This window comes from Mastacembelus armatus, chromosome 8, assembly GCF_900324485.2.
Source record: "Mastacembelus armatus chromosome 8, fMasArm1.2, whole genome shotgun sequence".
Taxonomy (NCBI): Eukaryota; Metazoa; Chordata; class Actinopteri; order Synbranchiformes; family Mastacembelidae; genus Mastacembelus; species Mastacembelus armatus.
Genome location: NC_046640.1, coordinates 21246724 through 21261563, shown reverse-complemented (window position 1 = coordinate 21261563; position 14840 = coordinate 21246724). Strand labels below are relative to the sequence as shown.

The following is a 14840-nucleotide window of genomic DNA, read 5'->3' as shown; positions in this document are numbered from 1 at the left end:
AAAACTGAATTCACACACACACACAAAAACAAAAAAAACAAAAAAAAAAATCACCACAGACCAATTTAGAAGCCAATACTTTCATCTTTATTAATCTTGTTCTCATTTGTTTAAATAAAATTTTCTTTTGTAAAATCTCAAAACAAAAACACTGAACAGGAGTGTTAAAGCCTGTCTTAATTTAAAACGAATACACAACAACGGAACATTAAAAACGTACTGTAACTCTTACGCTGCATCTGTAAACAACCCGGCCCACCCCTCCCTCCCGCTCCACACAGTTTGATAAGATTTGGCATGTCCATTTCCAACACACGTATGCCTTCAGCTGTGTCATTAAAATGTTCTTTTTTGTTTTTTTTGTTTTTTTTATTATTGCAGGTCAGACAATAAAAAAGACAAGTCTGCTAAAAAACAAACAACTTCAAATGAGAGAAGAATTAGTGCCAATGTTTTTAACACAGTCAGCAGTATACCGAATGCACTCAAATAATTTTTGTATAGACCTTCTGTATAGTAAGCAGCGTTGCCCACATTATGACACACACACACCACACACACACACACACACACACACACACGCACACACAGATACTCCTCACATTCACACGTATGCGCAACAACTGTGGTGGTTTCATCCACTTACTTGGTCTCAGTCTCACTCACTCATGTTCATATAGTGTGTATGATACTGTGCACAGTATCCACACGTGGAGAAATGCAACGTAGCCTCAAACTGCCAGCAATTTAACATTTATCATTGCAAAAGTAACAAACGTTCAGGAGAGAATAACAGAGAAAAGAGTGTGTGAGATACAACAGTAGGAGGTCAGCATTTTGAAAACAGAACAATGACTATTTTCAATAATTTCACTGTTCCAAAATTAAAACCAGACATACAAATAAACAGAAAAACAAACAACCTTAACATACACAGTAAGATACAGTTCTGTTGTCAATCAGAGCTGTTTGCATGTGTTTGAATTCGGTCTCCAAGTAAGGGGATGTGAATACAAACTGCACTTTAACCTCACATCATATAGTAGTTTTAAGTCCTCTTATGAATGTAAGATGAAGGTAATGCTGATTACAGTGCCCACCTGTCAGAGGGCTTGTCTGTATTTGGTGTGTGCATGTGTATGTAAGTCTGAAAAGTCTCCTATTTACTAAGCACATTGCAATCCAGTCAAGTCTTTCAGACCAACTGATTTTCATTCTTTTTTAGGTTTCAAGTCTAAGCAGTTGAAATCTTCATCTGTGGAAAAAGGCTGTATACACATCTAACAGTCCCTGCATTTGTTTATAGAATAGCTTAAGTCTGGCCACGAGGATGTGTGTAAGCATGTCTCACATTTCTGCTTAATGTGTGCACATTAATATGCATACTATGTATATGTATGCATGTGTGTATATGTGTAGTACATTAATATGCATACCATGTAAATGTGTTTGTGTGTGCGCTATAGTAAGTACAAATGTATCCCAGTGTATGTTGTATCAGTGTGTCCAAACCTACACGTCCAAATGGAGGGGGCTCGTCAGATGGAATCAGCTCCTCCCCCCAGCAGGTCACCGGGCAACAATGCGGCAGGGCTGTCCATTTGGTGCCGCTCCTCCATTTGTGGTGCCCCCCACAGGCTGCTGCTGGGGTATCCAGCAGTCATCCCCCCCCGGAGGCCAGACCTCCCAGACTCCACTCCTACGACACCTCCTCCCCCCTCTCCTGCCCCATTGGTACTCCACTGGGAAAATATCCCCAGCCCGGGTCCTTGGGATGAGGAGGCCTCTGAAGAAGTGCCTGTACCATCGAGACTTTGCCAGCCAGAGCCAGACCGCACATTACCTAGAACTGCTGCTCCACTTTCCACTCCTCCACCACCATTTCCATTTCCACCTGAAGTTGTGCCTGCTGCTGCCCGCTCACTCCCCGGGGAGCTACCTCCACTGCTGGCCACAGCTGTGCCTGTTCCAGATGAGCCCCGCGTCCCACTGGCTGCAGCCCCTCCCGAGCTGGCCCCGTCGGCCCCTCCAGCCTGGGAATGTGCAAAATAACGAGCAACTTCTTCCTCACTCACAAACTCCGCCAGTATTGTGGTGTTGCCCAGCACACACCTGAGTGGAAATTACAAGACAAGGCTCTTTAGATCAACAGGAGCTAGTTCAGTGTTAACTGTATCTGTATTAGTGAGGTCATAGGTTAACATACATGTGCAGTGCACTCTGGGCCTTGGCTGCTTCTTGCCGGGTGCTGTAGCGAATCAGAGCACTGCCCTGGGTCAGGCCGAGATGGAAGGTCAGCAGGGGGCCATGCTGCATGCAGATAGTCCTCAATGTAGAGCCATCGATCTGTAGGGAAAGCAGAATAAATGTTAGTGATGTTAGCATGTTAGTAAATAAGTTACTGTAGCACTATCCACAGCTGTGATTTGTCAATTACTGAGACGTACAAAGGTCTGGGATTCTAGGAGATTGTACAAAAACAGTTAAAAGGATGAAGAATCATGTATTAATGTAATGAATCTGTAACTGTGGCTGTATTGTATGACATTTGCTGTTACACTAAGATATAAGTTGTAAAAGCCTGTGCACATGAGTCAGACCAAATGAATTGTTGCAGAAAAATCTATGATTACAATCAAAAACATTGATTAGACCTATAAATTAGATGCTTCATGCTATGTTCTATGCGTTCCCAGCAGTGTTACGCAAGCGTCATCTGTGCAAACCCTAACTGATTAAATGGCTCATCCAACTTCACAATCCAATTACGGCTGGGTCACGCATCGTTCTGTTTCATTTGCATAAGACAGACTGAAGGGGAATACAGATGAAGAGCACAGCGGTTTAAAGCTTCAGACCAATCTGTTTGGGCAGCTGGCACCACGCTCCTGCACATCTTCTTACCTTTTACACTGTTTCAGGTAATAGACAGGAAGCTGGTGGTGAAATTGTTAACATTTTATAAAATCCCTGAAAACAAGTGCCTTCCCAGCGTTTCCGTCTATTTCAATCTGTCTCTCCCTCTCACTGTCAGGTCTTACCTGAGGGGTCAGGTTGCTCAGCACCAACCAGCAGCTGCCTCTGGAGGCCACACCATCGCTCCAAGCTGAGCCTATAAGGGGAAAAAAACTAATTAACAGAGGTGTTATACACAAAGATTACCTCATATGCATAAACACAAATTTTGTACTAGGTTTTATGAAACTGCAGTTATAAGTCATGAAGATTCACTATGCGATATGTATTTAAGTCATAAACTGACAAATCATTTGAAATAATGAAATCTCTTCCTATAAATTGTACCTGGTCCAAATCTTGACTCTTGATTAATCCCGCCCCCTCCCCAGCTCCGGGCCAACCGTGGGCCTCCACTCCCCCATGGGGAGGGCGAGGCCTGCTTCAGATTTGTTAAGCCAGGAGGGGGGCGTGGCAGCTGTGAGCTGTTGCGATTGGTCTTCCATAACTTGTTTTGTCCGATGGGCTCTGGGGGCCAGCTGGGCTTGTACTCTGAGTACTTTCCTAAAGAGGAAATGGGGAGGTGGGCAAAAGGGGGAAAATGAGTTTTGACAAACAAACCACAGACATGGGAGTGGAGAGGACATACTACAGCTAAGTCCTTTGGTATTTCAGAAGAAAAGTCATAGCTCAGACACCAGTAATTACAGTGCAAACACAACTACAGCAACAAATAAACAAGCTAATAATATGATTGACATTCAACATGCAAAAGCAAATGAAAAATATCAAAACATTTACCTGTGCTGTGTGCATTACTGAGGGGGCTGTCTGAGGCACTGTAGGGCCAGGCACCAGGTGAAGGCAGCGAGGTGTTGAGGGAGGGGTTTGGCCCTGCAAAACATAACCAGGTTACTGAATCTGAAAGCAAGATGACCATAGTACAGCTGAACTGCAAACAGTCTGTGAGGAACACCCAAACCTCTGACCTAAGACTTCCTGTCAGTAAATGGTGCTGAACATGTTTGCAAGTATTTACAAATGTCACATTATGGAATTTAAAACAAATCTGCACTAGCATCTGCTATAAACCTCATGTTGTGCATGTATTTAAACAACAGGGAGTCAGAGCTTCTTTACTGAGCCAGTTCAGCCTGTCCAGCTAAATGTTTTCAGATCAGCTGATGTTTATTACAGCGGAGGAAGCAAAACCAAAAGTGTAAACTTTAGTTTTCAATTCCATGTTTTTTGGACGAGGTCTGCCTAAAACGTGAGTATCATTTAATAAATAATGTCATTTCCCTGTTAGAGGATCATTAAAGTGTCATCTAATTTAATTGCTTTGCAGTGATAATCCAGACAATAGAACTGCACAGTGTTATTCCCCATATAAAATCCACTCTGCTCAGGGCTCAACAATTTTATTGTCCCTTATCTCCATAGAAAGCTGTGGCCTCCAGCAGGAACTCAACATAATGTGCTTTGTTAACAAATGTGCCTTTGGCTGTAAAACAGATTAGATAATATTCAAAATGTGTTCAGCCTCTCATTCAGTTTCTTGCTCTTGCTGGTCACATGTGGCTAATGCCATTACAACACTAAGCCCCTGTAATCTCTTCTTTACTTTAGTTTGGGACAAGATTGGAATATTCATGATTTTATTATTTGTATATGATGCTTTAAAGTACCGATGCTAAAACCCACTGATAAGCTCATCAAACTATCGGGCACATTCTGTCAAATACCTATGTTGTCTCGCAGTAACTGGTGGTCAGAGTCGTTTAGGCTCGGGGGTCCTGGGGAACCAAGAACACTTCCAGGCGTCATGTAGGGGTCAGACTCTGGGTCTCCGCTACTCTGGATTCCCTTCCAGGGCACTCCAGGCTGAAACTCTGTTAACAGAGAATACCTCGCTTACTGGCTGAAGTAATAAGATGTTTTTATTTTTATTTTTTTATTCAAACAAATGAACATAACTAAAAATGTGTTTGTGTCTGAAACTCCTCTCATCTTTAATCTAACACGTACATACTGAACATAAAATAAAGTTTATCTTTTACTTGTTACTTTAACTAACAAATAGAGACACTCACCTGGAGGCCAGCTGGATGTGGCAGGTTTGTTCCCTATTTTACTACCCGGGGTTCGGTGCCAGTTGTCTGCAGGGCCCTGAGGGGGCATCCCCAAACCATCACCACCCAGCATTTCATACTGGGAGTAAGGGGATCCTCCTCTCACCTTTATAGCACTGGGTAAAGGGCCTTGGGAAGAGCACAGAAAGAAGAAATAAGCTCAAAGAGAGTTGATATGAATAGGCTTCAAATCACTGATTCACAATGATTCTTTCAGACACATTGTGAATCAAGGTAATTATCAGTACAATTAACACCAGACTGAAAGCAGCCTGCAAGCTGTGCTTTCCCCAGAGTGTGAATTTTCCGAGCCTCCTGTTACCCTACCATTCTTGTGTAGGGCTGTGTCTGGGGGAGAGGGAGCTGGGGAGTGTCCCTCCATCATCCATTTGAAGCGGGACTGCTGTCCTCCTGTGTCCTTCATCCCTCCCATCATGGGGCCGAGCTCCAGTCCTGACAGGTTACTACTAGAGGCAAGCCCTGACAAGGAACACCACAAACATTCATGTGCACACAGATTTCTGCTTCAGTACAGATTTTTGCTGAGTATGTGGTGGTGTTTTTTTTTTTTAAAAGGTTGAACTCGACAAACACTGAATGGATACTGCAGGTTTGCTTAACTGTTATTAAGAGGCTACAACTTGATCTTTAATCTCAGTCTGTGTTGACTGACAGGACACAGGCAACCTAACAAATACTACTATGAGTAAACACAGACCTTCCAACCTTACATATATTTACCAGACTCACCAGAGTACATCCCTTGAGTTTTGGCATGGAGGTCTGCTAAGGATCCCCCCATTCCAGGGTGTGGAAGGGGGTCTACCATAGGCTGTTTGGAAAGGCCTCCTCCAAGGTGAGAGGGAGACAGTTTGGAGCTCCCCCCTCCTACTGCTCCTCCCCCAACTCCACCCTGCTGATGCTGTTTCTGCTGCTGCAGAATAGCCATAATCCTTGCCAGCTAAGAAAGACAGGATTGATGAAAACCAATCACTAACAGCACAGTGCAGTGAACGGCCACACATAAAAGATTTATTTACCAATATTTTATATATTCTAATTTTCATAAAGTGCATTAATGAAGTACCAGAAGATTTAGATAATTAGATGACAGAGTATGTTAAGTCTTAATGTTTAGTGCCGTTTATTCTCCAATAAAATATAACTTTATTGCCTAATTTACTAGAGTAAAAAATGGCTGAGCTCCTGAGGCACAGCATTTTATGTGCTGTGCTCCAGAAGATGGTTCCTCTCACCTGTTGTGGGTCTGGCTGCTGCCTGAGAGGCTGAGGCTGAGGGAACTTCCTCTGGTTCTGCAGAAGCTGCTGCTGCTGCTGCTGCTGCTGTTGTTGTTGTAACAGGAGCTGACAAGCCTGTGGGTGGTGGGCAGACGGATGAGATCAGCAAAGCTCTGCTATAATTCACTACGTATTTTGTGATTTTCCACAAATGCAGCTAACAGGTGAACATCTATTTCACATACCAGATGGAACTGCTGCATGTGGGGGTAAATGTTGCTGAGCATTGCTAGCTGCTGTGGGGAAATCTGAGGTGGGAACACTCCACCAACACCACCGACCCCTCCGACACTTCCAACGCCACCGACACCTCCTACTCCTCCGGCCACTCCACCCACACTGCCTCCAGGAGATGGCATCTGCTTCAGCATCGGACCCGGCACCTGCACATCACAGGAATTTTTGAAATGTGGCTGCTGATACACACAGTTGATGGGATAGGACACTCCACTCATTGAGGTCCATTCAAATCCAAATTTATGAATGACTTGATTTTCTGTGACAAAGTGACAGAAGACCAAAAATAAGGACTGGGAACCAAAAACCCTGCACATTCTTCAGTCTTGTGGAAATAAAGGCTCTGTACATTAAAGTATTCTTGTAAGATACTTCTTTTTTCTTATAATAGTTCATCTTCTATTTTTGATATTTCCAGACTTTATTTTAGTGTCACCTCTACAGTTACATCCTTTACTGTGGCATCTCTTCAACTCAAGATTCAACAGGTTTAGGAATTACTGTCCAAGCCCAGATGAACTAATGTCATAGCCTGTTTGGCTATTGTGCAAAATGCCTACAATAAATAAACAGTTAATGTAGAGTATGAACTAACTAAAAAGATGAATTATTTCAGGATGATTATTCTACAATGCCAAAACATTGTGTTAATGGCTTCCTGAAAGCTACTCTCGAGCATAAAAGCCACATAAGCACTGCTGTTATTTACTGTCAGACCATGAGGCAATAAATAATTCCGCTCAACAGCTAGCAAGCCCCACAAACAATCTGCTGTCTGCAAAGCAGAATAAGGTACCGCTTCGCCCCAGCTATTTACAACATGCAGCATCAGCATTATTATTGGCAATATTCAATTAGTCCTGAAAATCATGCAAAAGGCCAAAAGCTGTTTATGTGAAGTCAATTACTGCAGGACACAGGAGACCCTCGATCTCTAAATATAAGACTCATCCTAACTAAGAACATCAGGGACAGAAGACAACACACCTGAGCAGACAGGAACTGATGAGGCACTTGAGCACGTAACCCCTGGGAGGGGTTCATCGGATGCACTCCAGGCTGGTGCATCCCCCGAGGCTGAGGCATCCCTCCGCCACCGCCAACAAACACACCATGGCCACCCATCTGGAGAACAAAGGAAGTACATAAAAATAACAGCAACAAGTTTGTGGTGAATATTTCTCATTATGGCAATGTTTTCAACACAGACCTGTGAAGAGACTTACTTCTACTATAAACACCCAATTACCTTTTCACTATAGGGCCCCATTTCAACAGGACCCATGTCTTTGGAGCCAGGTATGCGATAACCTCCACCTCTTCCTCCCCTACGCATCTCTCCATTATAGTCTGTTATCCCTCTCTTGTCGCCCTCCATCTTTTTGTCAACACTTGGGTCATCACCCTAAGAAACAACAAAAGAGACACGATTCTCGAGTTTTAGTTCAAGATCTTTAGAGAAAAGTTAATGAATTGTTACAACTGATTTCAGTAGCTACAAATATTAAAGATTCTGTTCTTAGTGAGTATCTTACCAGAAGACCCATGTTTGAAAACTGGCGTGACACTTGGTTCATCCAGCTGTCCCCTCCTCCACTCTTTAGGAAAGAAATTATCAATGAATTTAAATGAAAAGAATAAAAATGTGCAAATGAATGCACCGAGGAGAGATACCAAAAGTACAAACACTTCCATACCTTAAGGTTGCCTCTCTTTCCTCCATGAGTCTGACCCCAGCCTCCAGAGTTGAAGGAGGAGCTGCTTCCCTGGGAACCAGTGCTGTTCCAGACGCCCCCACCACCATCATCTTCCTCGTCCCAGCTGGGGTGACGGGAGGCTGCGACAGAGCCCTCTCCCTTCCCGCCCCAGCTTTCCACTGCTTTAGTGGCTGTAGTAAACACAAACAGATGATTACAGTAATGTTGGCAGTCATCTGTCTAGATCATCTCTTGTTTGGAACTTGTGATGTGAAAAATGCTGAATCAAACAGAGACGTGTTATCATGCTTGGTTTCTGTCCTATTTTAAAACAGGAACTAAGGTGATTGTAATATTTGGATTTACACATATTTTTCTATTCTTACTACATTTACCAGGGTTGGGTGAAGGGTTCCCCCAGCCAGAAGCTTTGCTGGGTTCTTCTGCATCGCCCCAGCCCGTTACTGCCTCTGAAGTCTGACCCCACGCAGCAGTACCATTGTCCACGGACTGTGGAGCTCCTCCCCATGTACCTGCACCTGGAGATTGATTAAATTGAACACTACCCTTTCAAACGTGCCAAAGAAAATGTTAAATGTGTAATATGTATCACAATAATAAGTAAAGTCAGTGAGGCTAACATTAGCAAACATTACACATGAAATGCACAATCTACCTTTTGTTGTGGTTTGCCAAATATATATTTATTGTAATAGCATAGTTCTTGCTTACCCACTGCAGCATTGCCAGGGTTTGTGTCCCTGCTGTGCTGCATCCCCTGCTGTCGCCTTGGGGGCTGCTGTTGCGTGGACTGTGCCGGGGGCTGCTGACTGTGGCTTTGACCAGGTGTAGCGCTGTTCTTGTCCCACAAGTTCACATTCTTGGTGTTGTAGTGGGCTGGGTCACCCCAGGCTGAAGTGCCATCGTCGATTCCCATTTTGCGACTGATGGACTGAGGGGAGGGTTCTTCCCACCCACTGGGCTCCAAGGAATCCCCCCCACCTCCAGAGATTTGGGGCATTGGACCGGAGTTCCAGCCCAAACTTTGGTTCTGGTTCTTGGATGGTGGACCTCCACCTCCAACATTGGACCGGCTGTTCCACCCTCCTTGTAAGGGAGCTCCTGGTGGCTGCTGGCCCTGTGATTGGTGCTGCTGTTGATTTGGGGCTTTCATTGGTGCCACTTGGTTGTTTGGTATCTGTGCTGTTGCTGTGTGGGGCTTGGCACTCCCCCAATCCTGGTGGGATTTACCTCCACCCACATCTCCTCCTCCCCATCCTCCTTGCTGAGATCCCCCTTCATCTAAATTACCCCAGGTAGATCCCTCATCAGAGTTGCTTCCACCTCTGCTTCGCTTATCTCCCCACCCACCTCCAGGTACAGTCTCTCTCTGTCCCCAGTTTCCACCCGCTCCGCACTGTCCTCCCCAACCACCCTCCTCCCCTCTTCCAGTCCCCTTCCATCTCCCACTCCCTTTTTCCTCTGGACCATCTCCCCAACTGCTACCCTGTTCACCAGTGTCTCTCCAGCTCCCACCTCCTCCTCTGTGATCCCTCCACTGTTGTTCTTCCGTCCCCCAACCTTTGCCATGGTTTTCAGGAGGGAGATCACCCCAGCCTCCAGCTGCCTTTGCCATGTTGCCCTCCACATGTTCTTCTGGAGTTCCAGGCTTCCTTGTAGTGCTACCAGGCATTTGAGCAGCACATGTGGACTGTGTAGCACCACCAACCCAGCTATCCCTCACTGCCCCAGTGCCAGATTTCAGGTTGGTCATGTGACTGCCAGCAGGTGGATCGTTAGTTACTGAACTGGTGTTAGACGGGTACCCAGGACCACGATTAGTGGTAGTGCTCATGGTTGCTGATGAAAATGCAGAGGAAGAGGAAGCGTTTCTTTCATTTCTGTTTCCCACTGCTGTTGAGGTGTCCAGGTCCCAGGCAACATTCTGCCGAATCTGGGTCTGCCCCCAGCCTGTGTTAGACAGAACCCTGGGGTCCAAGTCAGATCGATTGAGCATGCTAAATAAGGCCACTTCTGCATTGGAGGTCTGGTTGGAGCATTGGTGGACAGACGAGGATTGATCCTGCTTATGTCCACTACCACTCTCCCCTCCACTACTACCAGCTATGGAGCCTCCTCCGCTTGAGGATGAAGGTCCACCACCTCCAGTGTCTCCACCCTGCCCTCCACCTCCACCCCCACCCCACTCCCCAACTGCCCCGTCTCCACTTTCCATTCCTTTCTGATTGTCCCAAGCTTTTGTCATAGTTGCAAACTTTGGTGAGGCAGAGTCCTGCAAGACATTGCCACCAATACCTACACTGCCTCCACTACTGCTGCTGTTGCTGCTCCCATCTCCACCTCTTCCACTTCCTATTGCTAAGTTACTTGAACTTATTCCTCCACCTGTCCCACCCCACTCAGTTTCTGAACTGCCTCCTTCCCACGCTCCCTGAGATACCACTGGGGTATTTGAGCCACCATCATTATCCGTGCCCCATCCTGTCTTGTCACCTTGGTTACCAAAGCCCCACACATTCCCTTCCTGCCCCTGAGATCCAGATCCTCCCCCACCCCACCCATCTGCCTGTGGTGCACTTGCACTGAGGTCAGAGGACACTGGAGGCATGGATCTCCATGAAGAAGAGGCAGCTAAGGAGGAACATGAAGACCCAGAAAGGTTATCGACCCCTTCTGCTTCAACACTAGCAACCCCACAGTCCCTCTCATCTCCACCTTCTTCATTTGGTCCTGCTCCTTGTGCTCCCTCACCTGAACTGTGCTCTGGGCTTGCGTTTCCTAAGCGCTGCTGCTGCAGTTCTCCACTCCCAGTCCCCACAACTGTCTCAGTGTGCTGCTGATGAAGGCCAGTTTGATTCACAGATGAAAGAGAGTGAGTGGTGATGAGGGTGCTGCTGGCAGAGAATGAAGAAGCTGCAGTAATAGACAAGTGCAGAGGGAGGCTGTCACTAGCCGAAGTTGATGTCCCACCCTGTACCAGGGCAGGCCAGGCAGAGGGGTTCACGCTGGGATTAAAATTGGCACCAGGGACAGTGCTGCTGCCGCCCACAGGGCTCTCCTGTGACCCAGAAAGAAGATGTGAGACTTTGGAATTGTAAAATGCTGCTGATCCTGGCCCTGTCTCCACCTGTGAGGAGGTGGAAGAACCCCACACACCAACACTTGACTGAACACATTCATTAAGCGAGGAAGAGGCGGAAAGAGGAGAAGAACGAGGGGAGGAAGGATTGTCCATGTTCCCTGCTCCTCCTCCTACTGTTCCTCCCTTCTGCTGGATGTTTCTCTCACTCCATGAGGCACTACTGTTGCTGTTGTTGCTGGGGCAGTCCTGCTCCTGCACCACACCTCCAGCCCCGTCTGAGCTCAATTTGGCCCCGCTTTGGATGCTTGGCCAATCCTCCAGGTCAGTCCCATCCACAATCACCTTTCCGCAGCCCTGAGAAGAGGACTGGCTGCCAGAGCCTGCCCCCCATACGGAATTTGCATAAGTTGAAGTAGTAGTAGTAGAAGAAGACGACAGAGCAGCGACACTTGATGAGGATGAGGAGGAATTGGGAGATGAAGAGGAGGATGAACCCAGGTTGGAATCTAAATGGGAAAAATTCAGATATTTGTCATTTAATTAACAAGTTAAGCTTTAACAATACTAACAATTAATCAAGCAACTTGTATTGTCATTATTACAGATTACTAGTCACCATTTGTTGTTGACTAGTTACTGCATTACCACAGTGAAGAAATATGTTTACTTATTTTATTTACTGTTTGCTTATGTAGAATTTTGGATAAGCACATTCCTGGACAGATGCTACTTTAAGACATCAGTTCACCACAGGTGGTGCCATGTGATCCTCAGCATATCTTAGCATATATAGAACATATGTTGAACCAGACATTAACCCACCTATGCCTCCAGCTGCGTTTGCATTGGGGTTGTCGGCTCCCTGTGAGCAAAGAGCTGGAGTGGTTGCCCAGCCAGTGCCTCCTCCAGCTCCTCCAGCCCCTCCTGCACCCCCCTCCCCTCCTCCTCCTCCCCCCAGCAGCATAGAGGACAGCGGTGGCTGGCCCCTCTTCAGTAGCACTTTATGATCCTGCTGGCAGCGAAACCTTGGTGGAACCTCTCTGGACATGTATCGCTGCTGCTGGGAGGTCTGGCTTCCAGATGGGGAGGAGGAGGGCTGTCCGTTGGCCACAGCAGTTCGCTGCTTTGCATTATTCCCACCACTAGGAGGAACCTGTGCAGGAACCCCAGCTGCACCAGGACTGGGGGACGAGGGGGCAACAGGGCCAGGACTGGGGGACACCGAGCCTGGGGTGGTGAGTGGCTGGGAACAGGAGGGCTTGGCTGATTCTGGCACTGAAACATACCAATGATAGACAGGCCATGAATCACTGATACACTGGTGTGCAATAAAAAAAGAAAGACTGGGTAGGTAACTCATCTGCAGGCACGTTAAGCTACTCTATCTCTACTGCCCTATGCAGTTATCTTCCAAGTCATGACAATACAATAAGATGAACTAGACACTGCTGGGCAAAGTTCATATGAAAAGAACAAGACATATAGGTTGTGTCTCACTAACATGAAATGTTAGGAGTGTGATGATGACAGAAACAAAAACCTACCTTTGATTTTCTGTTCTGGCACCTAAAACAGAAGGAATAAGTGAGTCAGATATAAGGCAGGTGGGGAATTGATTGAAAACATTATCAGATCACTATCTTTCCTAATTCCATGTAGACGAGCTGTACAAAAGTAATCTGATTAGGTGTAGCTGAGAAACACACTAGCAGGGCATTGCAATGTTAATGCAAACAAACTAATTTTATGAATATCCAAAGATCACATCTCTAAATATTTAATCAGAAAAACATTTGAGATATATCACAATCCTGGACAGGTAAGCTGTGACGATGTGTAAAGAAGGATATCACAGTTTCTCTGCAGTGATTGTCTTTTACCTTCTGGGAGGTTTCCCTTTTCTTTTTGTCGTCTTTCTTCTTTTTCTTGTCTTCCATGAACTACTGTTCCCTTTCCTGATTCTCTTGTCTGTGAAGGCACATTCACACATTCAATTATTTATGTTACACCCCAACAAACTGTGTAAGCAATTTACTGCTCATAAAAGCATACCTTTTTTCTACACAACCACAGACTCTGACTCAAATTTAATATATTTCATCAGCTCAGTGCCAAGTCCACTCCTACACAGCCGACGCTGTAAGGACTGTAACGTTAACCAGTGGCAGATAGCTTGACAACAGGCCTTGATAGCCTAGCTGCTCACTGCATAATTCATTAACCAGCTAACGACTGCAGTTCCACCCAACAGACAACACAGGCAGCACCTAAACAAACAACCTCCGACTCCACAGCATTTCTGGAAAGGTCAGGATCTTTAGCATTACAGCAGCACGACCCAGAGGGGACCGGCTTTAAGGTGGCATCTGTCCTGTGTCAGGAAGGACACAGCCTGCAGACCTCACACCTGCCCCAAGGAAACACACGGAACATGCAGATACACTAATTATGCCCACGCCACGTGACCAGTGGACAGCAAAACACACTACAGGGGTCTAAGCAAAAACCAGAGAGCTGTCAACGGGACTGGGCCCAATGTTTGTATAGCAAATGATATTAACAATAAACGAACTCATACAAGCCAGATGTCCGCGGCTGCATTCAGACCTGGATTTGAGATACACAGCAGGTCAGTAAGGAACAGCTGTGCAGCTACTGGGGTCCAACAGGAGCTGCTAATGCTTGGTGGTCTGAAGAGCCTGGACCTGAAGAGCCGGGGCTCGGATCAGTAGGTTGTCCAAGGTGCAAACAAACAAACTAACCTGCAGTCACCCGCAGACAACAGACACGTCACAGTATCTAAAAACGAGCCTCTTGTTTTCTTTTTTTTTTTAAGGAGCTCATTTGATTCGCTGTTACAATCCCCAACTTCGCAGTGGGCTCAGAAACACCAGACACAAGCCGGTGAGCCGAGAGCTAACCAGCCTCGACAGGGCCAAAATAAACGACGAACTTCAGTGACGTTTCTCCAGCAGGGCAGCGCGCACGAAGCCAAGCTCGTCCAAAAACCCAGAAACCCAAATGTTACCGCCGCGTAAACACGGCGACAATTAACGTTATTGACCACATCGATCGACGCTACTCACCTCGGGAATCACGAAGGACATAAAGTGCTTCTGTGCAAAAATTCTTGCAGACCTACCGCTAGCTGGCTAGCAGGGCAGCTAGCCTAGCGAGCTAGTTCTTCGAGGCTTTCAAGGCTGAACTGAATAAGAAATGACATCACCGAAAGGCGAAGTGTTAATCGTAGAAAAAAACGAGGAAAGGCGAGTGTCCTTTTTGCGCGGCTGTGGCTCTCAAGCTGTAAACAAAACGTGCTGAACCCCCCGATGTCTGTCAGACGCTGTATGATCGGTTAGTTTACTATCGGCCATTTTGCTTTAGACGATATCGCTGGGCTGTTGTTGATCACAGAGGG

General features: G+C 46.1%; 1 protein-coding gene across 2 annotated transcripts; it reads right to left on the bottom strand.

Moving 5' to 3' along the window:
• Positions 1 to 129: 129 nt before the first annotated feature.
• Positions 130 to 14810, bottom strand: tnrc6bb.1 (trinucleotide repeat containing adaptor 6Bb.1). Of its 2 annotated transcripts, none has more exons than XM_026325253.2 (21): positions 14509 to 14810; positions 13303 to 13390; positions 12967 to 12988; positions 12245 to 12697; positions 9052 to 11928; positions 8715 to 8858; positions 8320 to 8510; positions 8158 to 8220; positions 7872 to 8027; positions 7610 to 7747; positions 6571 to 6768; positions 6344 to 6460; positions 5838 to 6048; positions 5415 to 5567; positions 5049 to 5216; positions 4701 to 4847; positions 3757 to 3849; positions 3304 to 3519; positions 3042 to 3112; positions 2207 to 2346; positions 130 to 2112 (listed from the first exon to the last, which is right to left on the bottom strand). In XM_026325253.2, the coding sequence occupies exons 2-21, from the start codon at positions 13357 to 13359 to the stop codon at positions 1539 to 1541; spliced, it is 6189 nt and encodes a 2062-aa protein (XP_026181038.1). In that variant the 5' UTR covers positions 13360 to 13390; positions 14509 to 14810; the 3' UTR covers positions 130 to 1538. The 2 variants fall into 2 exon arrangements, with proteins under 2 accessions (XP_026181038.1, XP_026181037.1); XM_026325252.1 differs by lacking the exon at positions 14509 to 14810 and adding an exon at positions 13475 to 14095 and having other exon boundaries at positions 1539 to 2112.
• Between the last annotated feature and the right edge of the window lie 30 nt (positions 14811 to 14840).